The sequence below is a fragment of the Kogia breviceps genome, chromosome 2, assembly GCF_026419965.1.
Source record: "Kogia breviceps isolate mKogBre1 chromosome 2, mKogBre1 haplotype 1, whole genome shotgun sequence".
Taxonomy (NCBI): Eukaryota; Metazoa; Chordata; class Mammalia; order Artiodactyla; family Physeteridae; genus Kogia; species Kogia breviceps.
The window spans coordinates 70,246,562-70,262,548 of NC_081311.1; the positions used below are offsets into that span (position 1 = coordinate 70,246,562).

Genomic DNA, 15,987 nt, shown 5'->3' on the forward strand with positions numbered 1-15,987 from the left:
TTTATTTATTTATTTTTGGCTGCATTGGTTCTTCGTTGCTGCGTGAGGGCTTCTCATTGTGGTAACTTCTCATTCCAGAGCATGGGCTCTAGGCACACAGGCTTCAGTAGTTGTGGCTTGCAGGCTCTAGAACACAGGCTCAGTAGTTGTGGCGCACGGGCTTAGCTGCTCCGTGGCATGTGGGATCTTCCCGGACCAGGGCTCAAACCCATGTCCCCTGCATTGGCAGGCAGATTCTTAACCACTACGCCACCAGGGAAGCCCGGAAGTAAATATTTTTGTCCAGGCTGAGTGTCACAGAGGATATGAGATTTTAATTGATATTTCAAAGATTATGGTATTGGTATAGGGAGCAGTGTGAGCAGAATGTTTTAGGCAAAAGGGATTATGAGAGCCAGAGGCAAAGGTAAGAGAGAGGAAGGAGTTTTTAATACTAAAAGTAGATTAGTTGGTCTCTGTGAAGAGGTAGTATAGCTTTGAAGATTTGAATGGTGAATTTATGGAGCTTCTTGAATGCTAGCCTAAGGAATTTAGACTGTTAGAAGCAGGGAACTCTCAAGGGATTGCAGAGAGATCTACAATTATTATAGTGTGTGTTTTAGGGAAAGGAATCTAGAGATGTTGAGTTTTAAAAGGGGGTCAGAAAACAAAATAGAAAACCCTAGTTGTTACACTGCAGTTCAGATTGCTTAAGCAGAAATAACCAACAGTCTTTTTTTTTTTTTTTTTTGGCGGTACGCGGGCCTCTCACTGTTGTGGCCTCTCCCATTGCGGAGCACAGGCTCTGGACGCACAGGCTCAGCGGCCATGGCTCACGGGCCCAGCCGCTCCGTGGCATGTGGGATCTTCCCGGACCGGGGCAGGAACCTGTATCCCCTGCATCGGCAGGCGGACTCTCAACCGCTGTGCCACCAAGGAAGCCCTCAAGAATCTTTTTGACAGCATTCAGTTTGTAGTCTCTGGGCATGGTTTACATGGACTTGAATGGGCATGTATGACTAGGTTACAGTATTTTCCCTCTCTTACATTGTTCATTTCTTAGAAATGCAAATGCTTCATATGCTGCTTTTCCCCACCTTTTCTCAGTGTGAACGCAAATATGTTTGCACACATTTCTATTTTGTATTGTCTTGTACTGCATTTGAATTAGGTGAACATTTGTTTTTCAGTCCTTCAGGTTTATCTTCCTCATCCCTTTTCCTACTATTCTTAAATAATCCTCTTTAAGATACAATTAAGAAAATTTATTTTCAGTGAAAAAAGATGAAAATTTGGGGGGCTTCCCTGGTAGCGCAGTGGTTGAGAACCAGCCTGCTGATGCAGGGGACATGGGTTCGTGCCCTGGTCCGGGAAGATCCCACATGCCGTGGAGCGGCTGCGCCCATGAGCCATGGCCGCTGAGCCTGCGCGTCCGGAGCCTGTGCTCCGCAACGGGAGAGGCCACAACAGTGAGAGGCCCGCGTACCGCAAAAAAAAAAAAAAGATGAAAAATTTTTGGTTTGTGCTTTTTTTTGATCTAAGAATGTTTAGCAGCTTTGTTGAGTTATACCTGAGATACAATAAACTGTACATATTTAAATGACATATATAAAGACACATGATTCCAAGGTAAAACTAGCATAATCAAGAAAATAAACATATCTCCTTGTGTTTCATATACATCTATATATACTCATACACACACAGAGTGGAATATTATTATTCAGCCTTAAAAACAAATGAAATTTTGCCATTTGCAGCAATGTGGATGGACCTAGAGAATATTATGCTTAGTGAAATAAATCAAAGATTAATACTGTATATCATTTATATGTGAAATCTAAAAAATAAAACAAAGGAATGTATATAGCACAACAGAAATAGACTCACAGATTTAGAAAACAAACTTGATTAACAGTGAGGAGAGATAGGGAGAGGGACAAGATAAGGTTATGGAATTAAAAGATACAAACTTCTATGTATAAAATAGATAAGTAACAGGTTAGTACAACTCAGGGAATTATAGCCATTATCTTGTAATAACTTTTTTTTTTTTTTTGCGGTACGTGGGCCTCTCACTGTCGTGGCCCCTCACGTTGCGGAGCACAGGCTCCAGACACGCAGGCTCAGCGACCATGGCTCACGGGCCTAGCCGCTTCGCGGCATGTGGGATCCTCCCGGACCGGGGCACGAACCCATGTCCCCTGCATCGGCAGGCGGACCCTCAACCACTGCACCACCAGGGAAGCCCACCCTTGGCTTTTAAAAAACCTAAAGTGGAAATATATTTTTTCTAGATTTTTGATTATCACAGCGATGGTAATGATGGTGGTATGAATTATATAGGAAGCAGAAACTCCTACATGGTGTTGATATTTTGATTATTTGTTTGCATATGTGTCCTTCAGGTAGAGGTAGCTTGTATTGTTTGTAACACAGCTCCTGGTAGTGTCTGATACGTTACTACATAGAAAATAATGAGTGGCTTTAGCAAGACTTTAAAAAATATTATGTAGACAGACGTTCCCTTGAGCCATCAAAGAAAAATGAGGCTAAAAGACAAATGGTTTTCTTTCTTGTAAAACCTTCAGTACAGATCTTAATAAATTTGTATGTTATGCTCCTGGCAGTGGAACATCATGGAGAGATTTCTGAGCAACCGTTTAGAGCTTTTTAAGTGTTGTTAACAGGAGATTAATTGGAAAACAGTGTGTAGTAAAGATTAGATATTTTATCAGGATGCATGTTACAGGTATCCTTTAGTATGGTAATTTTGTGTGGTCGGCAAACCAGTAGCATCAGCATTACCTGGAAACTTGTTACCTTTCTGTGATGATATTCTTGTAAAATATTTAATGTAGTCTCAATCTTAGGCTTTCTTTGGAGTTAAATTGTAAACCTATATAAAGCAATGAAGGTTATTAGAGCAAAATAACAATCAAAATAGTTGAGTTCATTGAAAAATAAAAAGTTGTCTGTATTACACAGGAAAGTGATGTGGTTCTTATTTGACAATAACCGGCTTATTTCAGTTGACTTACTGAAGTATTGGATTGTTTAAAACCCAACTTTTCTTAGTGATAGTCTGGATAGTAGCAAGTTCTCTATTTTTCATTGTTTGTAAGGAAGTAATTTACGTCTATAATATGATGGAAGTTCCTTAGTATATGGTGTAATCACAGGTAAAGTTTTATGATGCATCTATTTTCTAGTAGCTTTAGCATATTTTTATATGAGAGAAGGTCCTATGCCTTATAAAAATGTTGACATTAAGTTTTTTTAAAAAAGCTTCCAGTAGTCACTTGATCATTTAAACATCGGTCACTAATTTTCTGAGGGCCTTTTGACAAAGTGTTTCAATCTAAGATTTAAAACTGTCCATCATTGGGCAGGCTTATATAAAAAGGCACATTCTTTATATTTATCATCATTTTGTAGATTCAGTATGTTTATCAAAATTTTGGCAGCAGTTTGAGTAGTTAACACTAGTGTGGTAATTTGAAAGGAAAAGTAGCTTTTAAATTTGGCTTTAATATTTCTGCTCTTAAAAAACCAAAGACCCAGTAAAGGAGTACCTCATCTATATATGTGCATTGAGAATGCTTCTTATGATATTTAACTATTATTCTTTGGTGATCTGTTGTGTTTCATTACTCGTTTAAATAATTGATCAAGTTCCCAAAGTTGTAGCATACAGAATGTGTTTAAGATGACTTGGGTCAAAAGTTTTTCAGAGTAGGTGACATCAGTCTCTATGATCATAGAAAAATCTGAATGTTTCTATGACAAATTTAGTTTCAACATTATATCTTTTTATAAACTCAGTCATCTACTAATGTGAATTGGTTACAAAATGAATCACTCAATTAAGTGACCTACTATTACAATTTTCATATTTGTAAATAATAGCTATAAATATTTATTGTTATGTTAAAATTATCCCTAAAATTTCATTTGGGACATATAGCACCTCTGTGGAATGTGAAATTTAAAAAATCAATTATGTATTTTTTACCAAATTGAATGTAGAGTTTTATATACATTTTTCATGAATATAATAAGCATTTTAGAATAAAATGCAAATAGAATTTTACAATAATTTTAAATGTATGAAATCTGTGATAAGAAAGGGATAGACTTTCCTACAAATTATTATTACAAAGCTAAGGTTATGTTTCATTACTTATGTAAAATAGTGTTCTGTGTTTAGCTTCTTATAGGGCTAGGAGAAATGTGTAGTTCTATTGATTGGTTCCATGCATTGGAAATCTGACCTTTAACAGATGTTTGAGAAATTGCCAGCACAGCATGATCAGCCAAGTAGACAGTTTTCCCCGTTACTTGACAGGCCTTTAGTGGTTTAGTAACATGCCAAGGAAATTTTAAACATTTTTTCATAATATCAAAACCTTTCTAAAATATTAAGAACTCATTGGAAAATATTGACAAAATGAGGTATGTTATTTTCCCCCAATCGTGGATTACAGTTCAGGTAATTTTAAAATGTGTTTATTTCAGGACAAAAACAAAACAAGAAAATCCTATCTGTTGAGTGAATAAGATTTTACTTTTTTTATTTAAAAATTTGCCTATGAAATTAATTGTCATTAAGGATTAAAGCATGTTTTTTTTTGCCTTGGTCATATTTTTCCTTGTGCAGTTTAAACATTGCACATTTCTCTTATTTTAGTGTTCTTATTTGATTGTTAGTATCTTTCAAAAAATATAGAATTTTTAAATAGAGATTAAAAGTGTCACTGAATAGTTATCATATCTGGAACTCCTAACTAGGAACAGGATGCTGCATAAATGTGTGTTAAGTCTGTTGTGTGAAGGACAGCCTTTTTTAGAGTGTGTAAGAGATCCAGCTGTGTAGTGTGGGGGTTTGGCATGAACACTCTAAGCTCTGTTTTCTTCAGTTACATCCTTTGAGTGTGTAGGAAGTGGGAAAAGGAATACCATAATGTTTGAGAATCAAGTGTTGAATTGATAGTACCAGCAGTTGCCAGACTGGATCTTTTCCTTGCAGGTGCTGCTGTTCCATAGGGCATTATAGTTGTTTTCCGTTGTGTCAGATTTGGAAAAAAGATTTTATTTTAAGGAAAGTTTAAGAAATATAATCTTACATGTAGTTCCATGTTTTGGTTTTATAACAATTGTGTATGCCTTAAGATTATATACTGAACTAGTTCTTTAAAATAAATGATTACAATTTGTGATGAGTTGGTATACACTTATATTTCACCTTAAAAAAATAAAAAGGCTTTTTAAAAAGTCATCAAGTATTCTAAGAATAACTATGCTAAACCAAAACTTTAAAAAACAAAACATCTGTGCTATAGTTTTTCTGAATCCACATAAACCAAACTTAATGGCCAATACCAATTGCACTGCAAGTGAAAGCCAATTTTTTTTTTTTTCTTTCCGGTACGTGGGCCTCTCACTGTTGTGGCCTCTCCCGTTGCGGAGCACAGGCTCCGGACGTGCAGGCTCAGCGGCTGTGACTCGCGGGCCCAGCCGCTCCATGGCACGTGGGATCTTCCCGGACCGGGACATGAACCCGTGTCCCCTGCTTCGGCAGGCAGGCAGGCGGACTCTCAACCACTGCGCCACCAGGGAAGCCCTGAAAGCCAATTTTTTATGTTTGTATATAAAAGCTTCAAAGAAAACAATATTTCTTCAGTAATGTTATCAAATTACAGTAACTTTTCATATTGTTGCTTTCTGATAAAAATCACATATGAAATTTTATTAGGTGGGGAAAGTTATTAGTAAGCTGGTAGCTTTTAAAAATATGTATATGGATAGGACACTAAAACTTATAGGTAAAATTCTAATGAAACTTATCTTCATTATGCCTGTGATATTACACATACTGATGCTAAAGTTTTGGTGAAGTCACTTTATATGTAGAAAAATTATGTTTTTAAGTGAGATATGGTAAGTAACCAACCATATTCTTACTCATATCCATACTGCTACATTTACTCATTTTCAAAACCAGTGAAATGGAGTTGTGTCTCAAAAAGAGGGGATTAGGTTGCATTGTGGGCAGCAGCAGGGGAAAATGCGTCTAATCAAATTCACTCCTAAAGCCTTTTGGGGAAAACTAAGCTGTTGTTTTTCAATTCATCCAACACAGCTGGCTTTTTTTCTTTCAGTGTCGGAATAATTTTTTTTTTGTATATTTGATAAAGTGTTTTTTCTTTTCATTCGTATCTTTCTTGTATCTCTAAATATTAGAATCCCATTCATCTTTTGGGGGAGGGTGGTCATATTATAAGAGCCATGCAGAAGCTGTGAGGAAGGTTTGAGCACCTAACCTTAGGTGATCTGGTTAGCCTTGAGATCTTTAAACTGAAATTTCTAAATCAGAAAATACAACACATACAGTTAGGTGCTTTAAAAAAAAAAAAAATTATTATTTATGGCTGTATTGGGTCTTCGTTGCTGTGCGCAGGCTTTCTTTTTCGTTGCAGTGAGCGGGGGCTCCTCTTCGTTGTGGTGTGCAGGCCTCTCATTTAAGTTGGCTTCTCTTGTTGCGGAGCACGGGCTCTAGGTGCGTGGGCTTCAGTAGTTGTGGCATGCAGGCTCTACAGTGCAGGCTCAGTAGTTGTGGTGCACGGGCTTAGTTGCTCCGTGGCATGTGGGATCTTTGCAGACCAGGGCTCGAACCCGTGTCCCCTGCATTGGCAGGAGGATTCTTAACCACTGCACCACCAGGGAAGCCCTCATGTGCTTCTTAAAATTAAAACAAAGAACTCTTCAATAAGAAAGTTCAGTGGATAAGGTTTTCTTAATTAATAATTTTAGAACATATAGTATTCAGCGTACATTTTAAGAAGTCTAAATATCTTTGTAAAAGTGTGACCTTTTCAGTCTTTCAGTATTTATTGATCACTGTTTACTCAGGTTCTCTCTCAGATTTGGATAGAATCAGTCAATCTTTTATTTTTCTTCATTGATTTGGGATTTATTGGTTTTGTAATTTTGAAATTCTTTAATTTTCATCACAGATATTTGTGACTGTCTTCCATTCACCTTTTAATCTGACTTGAGAGACAAAAGTTAAATGCTTGCAAAAGTTAAAAGAATTGCTTTGGGCTTCCCTGGTGGCGCAGTGGTTGAGAGTCCGCCTGCCGATGCAGAGGACACGGGTTTGTGCCCCAGTCCGGGAAGATCCCACGTGCCGTGGAGCGGCTGGGCCCATGAGCCATGGCCGCTGAGCCTGCGCGTCCGGAGCCTGTGCTCCTCAACGGGAGAGGCCACAACAGTGAGAGGCCCGTGTACCGCAAAAAAAAAAAAAAAGAATTGCTTTATTTAGATTTCTTAGCATTTCTTATCTCTCTGTCTCATGTGTGTACACACAGACACATCCATATACAGAGCCTCTGCCATTATCTTACCTCCTAATTTTTTTCTTTGTCTCCTAGCAAAACAGAAAAAAAAAAAAAGTTCAACCTAAGGCAGCTGTGAAAAGCCTTTTTCCCACCAGAAAGGAGTTTAACCAACTATTTTACTTAATTAGTCTATTTCCTTCTTCCCAATAGTTGCCACTGTTTACATAAAAATTTCCTGCAATATGAGGTTGTGTCTATTCTGTTACTCTCTCCTCAGGAAAACCATTCTTAAAAATCTATACATATTAAGCTAGAATATGTCATATTTTTAAGATGTTATTAAACAGAGGTAGCTTTATTTCATCACTAAGTTATATACTTAAGATGGCAAAACACAAATAAAATAATCTATTTTGGTATTTAGCACCAGACCTGTTGCAGTCCAAATAATTCTGTGACATCAGAATATTGAAGAGTGCTTGTCTTTGACCTATTTTTGCATTATCTCTTTAAGATAAATATTTAAACACATGTATTGAAAGATGAGAGTAAGTATTTGGAAATGATATATCTTTTAGTCTGTCTGATTAAAATGGTTTAAGTCTTAAGATAGCTCTGAACTAGTCAGTCTTTCAATAATTATTTAACAACTATTTTGTGATTATTGTTTTGATGTTTCTGCTCTGTGTTGTGGTCTTATCCTTATTTATTTTAATTAAACCATGTCGTACAGAATATATTCTGTTCTTCTTACTGAACCCAGCTTGGATTTGCTCACCTGCTGTTCAGCAAGCCAATCTACTGACACCGGGTCATGGTAAAGGAAAGTTCAGTGTTTATTGCAGGGCACCAAGCAAGCAGAAACAAGCAGCTCATGCTCAAAAGACATAAACTCCCCAATGGCTTTCAGGGAAGGGTCTTTTAAGGCAACGTTTAGATTGAAGGTTGCAGCCCATGGACCTTCTTCTGATTGGTTTATGGTGAGATAGTAGGGTGTTGTTTTGGGAATCTTAACCATCAAGCTTCTGGTTCTAACCAGTCTGGGTCAAATTGTTTTGTATATCCTTTGAGGAGGAGCTAAGATTCTGTTTTACCTCTGAACTGTTGTTTCAGCTATCATCATTTTTCTTGCGTGACAGCTTTTCCTTTGGTTCTTCATTTGTCTTTTTCCTAATCAGTAACTGCAAGAAACAGGAATCACGGAGGGGCTTTTGTACCTGAGGGGCACCCCTGAAGGCTCCTTCTTGGTTTCATTTCCCCTTTTTCTTTGATACTCCTCAATCCTGAGGGGAGCAGGGGCAGGAGAAGAAAGGGGATAAAGTTTTGGATAGAGAGGTGAATCATAATCTCGGCAGGGTAACTCAGTTTTTGGAAGACTCAGTTTCATTCTTTGATCTTTAAAAAATACATTTGTATCTATTCATTTGACTACCACCAAGATCAAAATACAGAATAGAATGTCTCCAAGACATTACACTTACCTTAGTACCACTTCCTGATGCTGAAACTCAGCCTCTGTGTGCTGGTGCCAAATTGAATCTCAGAGACAGGGTTTTGCATGAAGTAGAAAAGAACAGCTTTATTGCTTTACCAGGCAAAGGGGGACACAGTGGGCTATTGTCCTCAAAACTTTGTGTCCCAACCTGGGGGATTTGGTGATGAGTTTTATAGCAATGGTTCAAGGGGTGGGGTTGCTGATAAGGATCAGGGTATGTGCAGGGCCTGCATTCATTCCTTTAATCTGGCCTCAGGTGGTCTCCTGGTGAGCTTCTGTCATTCTCCGGTTATCAAAAGTAGTTAACATCTTCCATTTGTTGGGCGTTTTAGTTTTACAGAAGAGCTCAAAGATACTGTTATGTGTATCTCTTGAGGTGGAACCAGGACCCTGCCCCAAGGCTGCACTATTGTTTCTTGACAGCTTCTCCCTTGTCTTTGCATCTTTAGCAACGTTTGAACCTGCCCTTTGGAACTCAGGGAAGGTCATGGAGGCTGAAGCCTATTCCCTACAAACAAGAAACGGTGGGGGGCGGGCACAGAAAGGCTTCCATGTCTTGGAGCCCCACAGGGTCCTGCTTGGTTTCACTCCCAGTTTATACTGCTTCTCTATTCTGCTTATCTGATTTCTATCCCAATAGATAGTGTTTTGGTGATATATTAATGCAGCCCTAGGAGACTGATTCATTCATTAAAGTTATTGGATCTACCAGAAATTTATTCTTTTTATTGCCATGAAATATTTCATTGTGCGAATACATCACGATTGAGCTCTTCTCCAAATACAGGTATTTGGGTTGTTCCCAGGTTTTTTTGCTTTTGTATAAAGTTGTATTCACTTGGAAATTTTGGCTTTTCTCATGGGTGTGTAATAGTATCTAACTGTAATTTTAATTTGCATTTCATTGGTGAGTAATTTGTTGAGTACCTTTTCATATGCTTATTGGCTGTTTGGATATATATCCTCTTTTTTGAAGTCCCTGATCAAGTCTTAGGCAACTGGATTGTTTGTCTTTTTCTTTTTGATTAGTAGGAGGTGACAGCAGGATTTGGGATTAGAGTGAGACAAGTGAGGTATTTAGGGTACAAATTTAAAGAGGCATCCATTCTTGGGGTTGAGTTCCCTCTGATGCTGGATTGCTTTTCCCCTAAAGCATTCCTGTGGTTCAAAGCATTCCTGTGGTTCACTTTCTAATTCAAGACTCTATTCAAATGTTGCCTCATTAGAAAGGCTATGATATCTAAAATAGCACCCCAATCCTCTGTCATTCTGTCATCCTAGATACCTCTGTTTTTCTTCATAGCACTTATCACCAACTGACATATACTTATGTGTATACTTTTTAATTTTGGTTTATTGCCCTCCAAAAGAAAATATGCTCTGTTAAGAGTTGGGGCTTTCTTTTTTTCCCCTGCTGTTTTACCAACTTACTAGAGCAGTGTTTGACCTCAATAAATATTTATTAAATGTTAATAAAATAATGAAGTTGAGAGGAGCAAGTATCTGAAAAAAAGGTGAGTTCCATTTTAGACATGTTAAATATGTATATGGTATTAATACAGATAAGAGATTGAACCAGGTCAGGGATCAGTAAACATTTCCTTTAAAGGACCAAATAGTAAACATTTTATGCTTTGTGGACCTTATGGACTATGTCACAGGCAGTCAACTCTGATATCAAAGTGAGAAAGCATCCGTGGACAATGCATACATTGATGAGGGTGGCTGTGTTTCAATAAAAACTTACAAACAAAACAGGTGATTGGGGACTTCCTTGGTGGTGCAGTAGTTAGGAATCCACCTGATAATACAGGGGAAAACGGGTTCGAGCCCTGGTTTGGGAAGATCCCACATGCCGCAGAGCAACCAAGCCCGTGCACCACAGCTGATGAGCCTGCGTGCTACAAGTGCTGAAGACTGCACGCCTAAAGCCCGTGCTCCACAATAAGAGAAACCACCACAGTGAGAAGCTTGCACACCACAACGAAGAGTAGCCCCTGCTCACTGCAACTAGAGAAAGCCCTTGTGCAGCAACGAAGACCCAACGCAGCCAAAAATATAAATAAATAAATAAATAAAACAGGTGATTGGCTTATGGGCCATATTTGCTGACCCTTGGAATACGTAATAGAGACCTATGAATGTGAGATGTAGGAGCTTGATCTTGATTCAGAAGGTAGTCATGCATATTTTACGTTATTAAAGTGAGATGATGAAAGGAACTGTTCTAAGAAAATTAGTCTGGTGGTATTAGGTAAGCTGGAGAAAAAATGTGATTGGGGTGTTAGTGACCTTAGATTCAGCTGCTTGCAAACCAATACTTGAGAGAAAAGCATTGGTTGGAAAGGAAAGTTTGCTTTATTCAGGAGGCCCACAGCCTGGGGAGATGGCAAACTCATGTCCAAAAACCAACTTTGAAGATTCTGCTCAACAATGAAAGTTTTTAAAGGAAGAATCACGGGTTGGGGGGAGTGTGCAGGGAGGGGGGAGATCAGAGTCTTAGTTGTCTTTCACTGTGTGCAGACTTTTTTCTGATTAGTTGGTGGTAAGGTATCAGGGTGGTGTTCCAGGAATCTTGTGCTCAGTCTGAAGTTACCATCCTCCACCTGGGTGGGGGCCTTAGTTCCTGCAGAAGAGCTCAAAGGTTATCCTTATGTATATTCCTTGAGGAGGAATCAGGACTCTGCTTTATTGCTGTACTAGTTCCTTTACTGCTTCTCCTTTGTTTCTGCATTGCCTCTCTTCCCTGATTAGCAATTGTTTGAATCTGCCCTTTGGAACTCAGGGAAGGTCAAGGAGACTGAATGAAGCCTATTTCCTACTGACAGGAAACCAGGACTTGGAAAGGATTTGTACCCAGGAGGGCCCCACAGGGTCTTGCTCTGTTTCAGAGGCAGGGAAAACAGTTATGAAACAGGCTTATATAAAGCTTACTTTATGTGAGGCACTGTACTTCTTTTGCCTCTTTTTTTAAAATCAGATTTTGTTCCTGAATTCCATGTCTTGGTTATTCTCTTGTATTGGTAGAATATATCCTCCAGTAATTTCTTTAAAAAGACTGCCTGTTTGGACATTTTATAATGACTTGTTCATCTGAAAGTATTTGTATTCTGTCCTCAAACTTGACTCACATCTGACTGGATATAAAATTCTGGATTAGAGAGTTCTGAAAGCATTGATAGAATATCTTCTAGATTCTGATGTTGCTTTTGAAAAGTCATATTCTACTTGTTGATTCTTCTACAAGAAAGAAGTATGTAGGATTTTCTCTTTTGTTTGTGCTTGGAAATTTCACAGTAACATTCCTAGATGTACATGCCCTTTCATCTGTGTGCATAGCTCTTCAGGAGTTGCTTTTCAATAGGGGAATTTGGGAGTTTCAGTTCTGGGAAATTTTCTTGAATTGTTTCCTTAATTCCCTCTTTTCTGAATTCTTTTTTTCTTTTCTGGAACTTTTGTGTTGGGATATGGGACCATACTGGTCCTCTTTTTACCATATCTTTTCTTTGCCTATGTTCTTTTTCTATGAGTAGGAAAAATTTTCAACTTTATAGTCTAAACTTTTTGTTGTGTTTTTCATTTCTGCTCTCTTAATTTATTTTCCTTAAACTATTTTGTTCTCCAAATGGTTATTTTTAAATAACCATTTAAAATTGTTATTTCTCTCCGTGTTTTAATTATGTTATGTTATGTTGTTTCTGTTATATTATTGAGACTATTAATGTTAGTTTTTACGTGATTTTTTTGCTTTGTTTTCTTCTCCCTTCAGAGTCTTGTTTTCTTCTAGTCACTTTTTTCTCTGTGTAATTTAGACTCTAGGCTTTATATTTGATGTTTTCCCCGCATGAAATACTTGATGGTTCTTTCTGACTACTCATACTTAATAGCATAACAATTAAAAAGTACTTTGGGAGCTCTGAGCATGTGGGCAGGGTTTGTTGACCTTAGTCCTGCCTGTTTGGCGATCAGGCCGTGTCCTTGGGGAATACCTAATGTCTGTGTATTTGGGTGTCTTTTATCTTAAACTGGTCAGGTTTCCCATAGAAGTAAACCAGTCTTTTCCCTGGCTCTCAAAAGTTAAACCCTTTGAGGTAAAAAAGAGTGGGAGTGGGAGGGATGGGGTTGGTTTTCAACATATTTCATTAGTATACTGTAACTTCATCGTCCTATTTCAGTAATAATCTCATATTATTTTATAAATAATACAAAGTAATATGGTCCTTGATCCAGAGACCCTCTGATAACCTTTTTCTAAAAACTCTTTTTCTGCCAAAGTGGGAGAGGAGACAGTTGCTAAGCTAGAGCCAGGGAGAGATCTGTGGGTCTGACTGTTGCTTAAATAGACTAATGTAATTCTTCCTATTAGCCCCTACTTTACCCTCAACCAATTCTTGACCCTTTGGGGGCTTCTCTGCTGTAAATTGGAGTGTTTATCAGCTTTCCCAAATTCTGGCTTTAGCTTAAGCCTCTCTTATTTCATGAAGTCAGCTATCACTCCTATTGCTGTTGTTTTAATATTAGTTGATTCTACCCATTTTCCAATCTATTGAAATTGTTTTGAAAGTTCATGTTATCATCCAACATGTTAATTATTCTTCTTAAATTTGAATCCTGTTGAGTCATCTGTCTTGATTAAAGTATGAGGATAGAGCCCTGTGGATTACTTTTGAAGACATTCAATTTTACTCTAGTTCCTGGTAAATACTGTAAATTATGGTGATTTATCCAGCTATGAGTACCTGGTTGTGCTGTATTATTTATTAATGATCTTATATTTTTAAATTTTATTCCTAAAAATATTTTCAAAATCTTTCTATGCAATATTTTAATAAAAAACATCTAGTGTTATATTAGCCTACCTAAAAAGAAGAAATTTACTGATAAAGACAAAGTTGAGGATCACTTACAGCGAAAAAAAAATATGCACCAGGAGTAACCTTTTAATTTTTTTTAGTGCTTACAAGCCATCTTCAAACAATAGTTTTTTTTACTTTGGATACAGATTGACATTAATGGATTGTCAAAAGCATTTTAGGGCTTCCCTGGTGGTGCAGTGGTTGAGAGTCTGCCTGCCGATGCAGGGGACACGGGTTCGTGCCCCGGTCTGGGAAGATCCCACATGTCGTGGAGTGGTTAGGCCCGTGAGCCATGGCCGCTGAGCCTGCGCATCCGGAGCCTGTGCTCTGCAACAGGAGAGGCCCCAACAGTGAGAGGCCCACGTACCGGGAAAAAAAAAAAAAAAAAAAGCGTTTTAAACTCAAAGGGTACATGCTTTTTTGATACATAATTCTCTTAAATTTTTTTCTTTTCAGTATCAGTGCATTTTAGAAATTGCTTTCTTACGATGTTTTACAGATTATACACATTAGAGCTGCATGCCTAATTAAGGCTCTGTAGACAAAAATTAATTTTAAAAATGGCTAGGTATTCTCTTACTGTCTTCTTTACTCATTTCAACTTCATTTACTTTTTAACTATGTTTCTTCTACCTTTTCCAGTTTTCTACTCAATTCTCCTTGGTGGAGAAGATGGATGCAAAAGAGAAGGTGTGAGTAGTTCTTTATTCTCTCTGCATCTGTTAACATTACATCATCTTTTCCATGCAATATTCTTGTTTCTTCCTAGTTCATCCTCTTACTTTTATGCAGCCAATGGACCTGTTTGGTTTTCCTTTGTATTATTTATAAATTTTAGCTTATTCTAACTTACATTATTATAAAGTTTATGGTTAATTTATAAACACTCTTAGTTACATTTCCCTCCTTCTGTTATTTATATATATCCTTCTAAAATCTGGCATCTGAGAACTATATGTAGTCATACTGTTTCACTCACTCATCACCTTCATTAATTCAATCCACTGAAATTATTTAAGTTCCTAAAGTATATCAGGCCCTGAGAAATAAGATATTGGTAAGATACTACTTTTACTAGTAGAGTTCATATTTTCATAGGGAATATCTTCTACCGTTTCTCGTTAGAATTATCCACATTTGTATAATTAAAAACTAACTTTTGCTCTTCGGTCTCTCATCCACATTGTCGAATAATGCTTACTTTTGGAGCTGTATGGTACTATAATAGTAGACTCAAGTTTGAGTTCTGGCTGTGCCAAATGCTGACTGTAATGTTGGATAACTCACTTAATCTTTCTGGGTCTTAGAGTTCTCACTTGTAAAATGTACCTAATATCTACTTGATAGGGTTGAACTGAGAGAATTTAGATGTTAAAAATTAATTGAGAAAATGTACATACATATATGAACTTCTTAAGTTTAAAAAGCTTTATGATGGTATTATTTTCATAAGGATTACTATCTAGATATTTATTGCAGTCCTTTTGAAATATGATTGTAAATCTCCTTGAGAGCAAGAATTATGTTGTACCGCTGCTTATCCATTGCAATTGGTAAATAGCAATGACTTAGTTTCAAATTGGATTGCCTAAATTTGTTGGTTATTTCTTTTCACCCATTTCATTGTTGATATTTCTTTTTATCCATATGTACTGCCTCTGTGTCACTTTAAAATTTAATGTTAAGAAAAAATTCTCCATATGGCCAATTTCTGTTATATACTTATAAGTATTATTACTTCTGTTTATTTTCCTTCCCAAATTGCCATGTTATCACGCTTATGTTTGTGGATTTCTGGATGTCTGGCATCTCTGCTGCTCAGTAATCCTTCTTCTTTACCTGTTTTGAAAGATAAATAGACATGTTGCTGTATTCCAATAACAAATTCCTTTCTTTTCATATGGAGAGATCATTTTCACATTTTATGTTAAAATATTAAATATACGTTAAAAGTTAATGTTTTTTAACCACTGGATTATAAAAAAGCCAAGGTTAAAAATATTAGTGTGTCTGTGTCCTCTCCCCTCCCCCTTCTCACTCTCTTGTTTTTGAATGAGTTTGGCCAATTTCTCTGATGGTTCTTTTTAAAATTAAATTCATTGTTTTTCTCTATAACTGCATTTTACATATCCTTTCTCTTTCTGACATTTCAATGCACTGCAATCGTGATCGTGGTGACAAATCTCTAGCCAAACATTTTCTTTTTAGACTTTATGAAGTACATCATACTTTAAGGTCAAGGACAAAAAGGAGAAGCCCAACATGTGTCAGTTACTTTGTTGAGTTCTTTTCTTACATTATCATGTTTAGTCCTTAA

At 37.2% G+C, this 15,987-nt stretch overlaps 1 protein-coding gene across 9 annotated transcripts in view; it reads left to right on the forward strand.

Annotated features, from left to right (window-relative positions):
* Nucleotides 1–15,987, forward strand: part of JMJD1C (jumonji domain containing 1C) — a 315,663-nt gene that overhangs the window by 95,011 nt on the left and 204,665 nt on the right. For 5 of the 9 annotated variants that reach the window (XR_010838961.1, XM_067025530.1, XM_059055379.2 and 2 more), the window contains exon 2: nt 14,313–14,360. The exons of the other annotated variants lie outside the window; for them this stretch is intronic. Coding sequence is in view for 4 of the 5 variants with exons in the window: in XM_059055379.2 (XP_058911362.1) it covers nt 14,313–14,360 (48 nt within the window). In the remaining variant the exon portion in view is untranslated. The remainder of the gene's footprint in view (nt 1–14,312; nt 14,361–15,987) is intronic. 9 annotated transcript variants of the gene reach the window in all.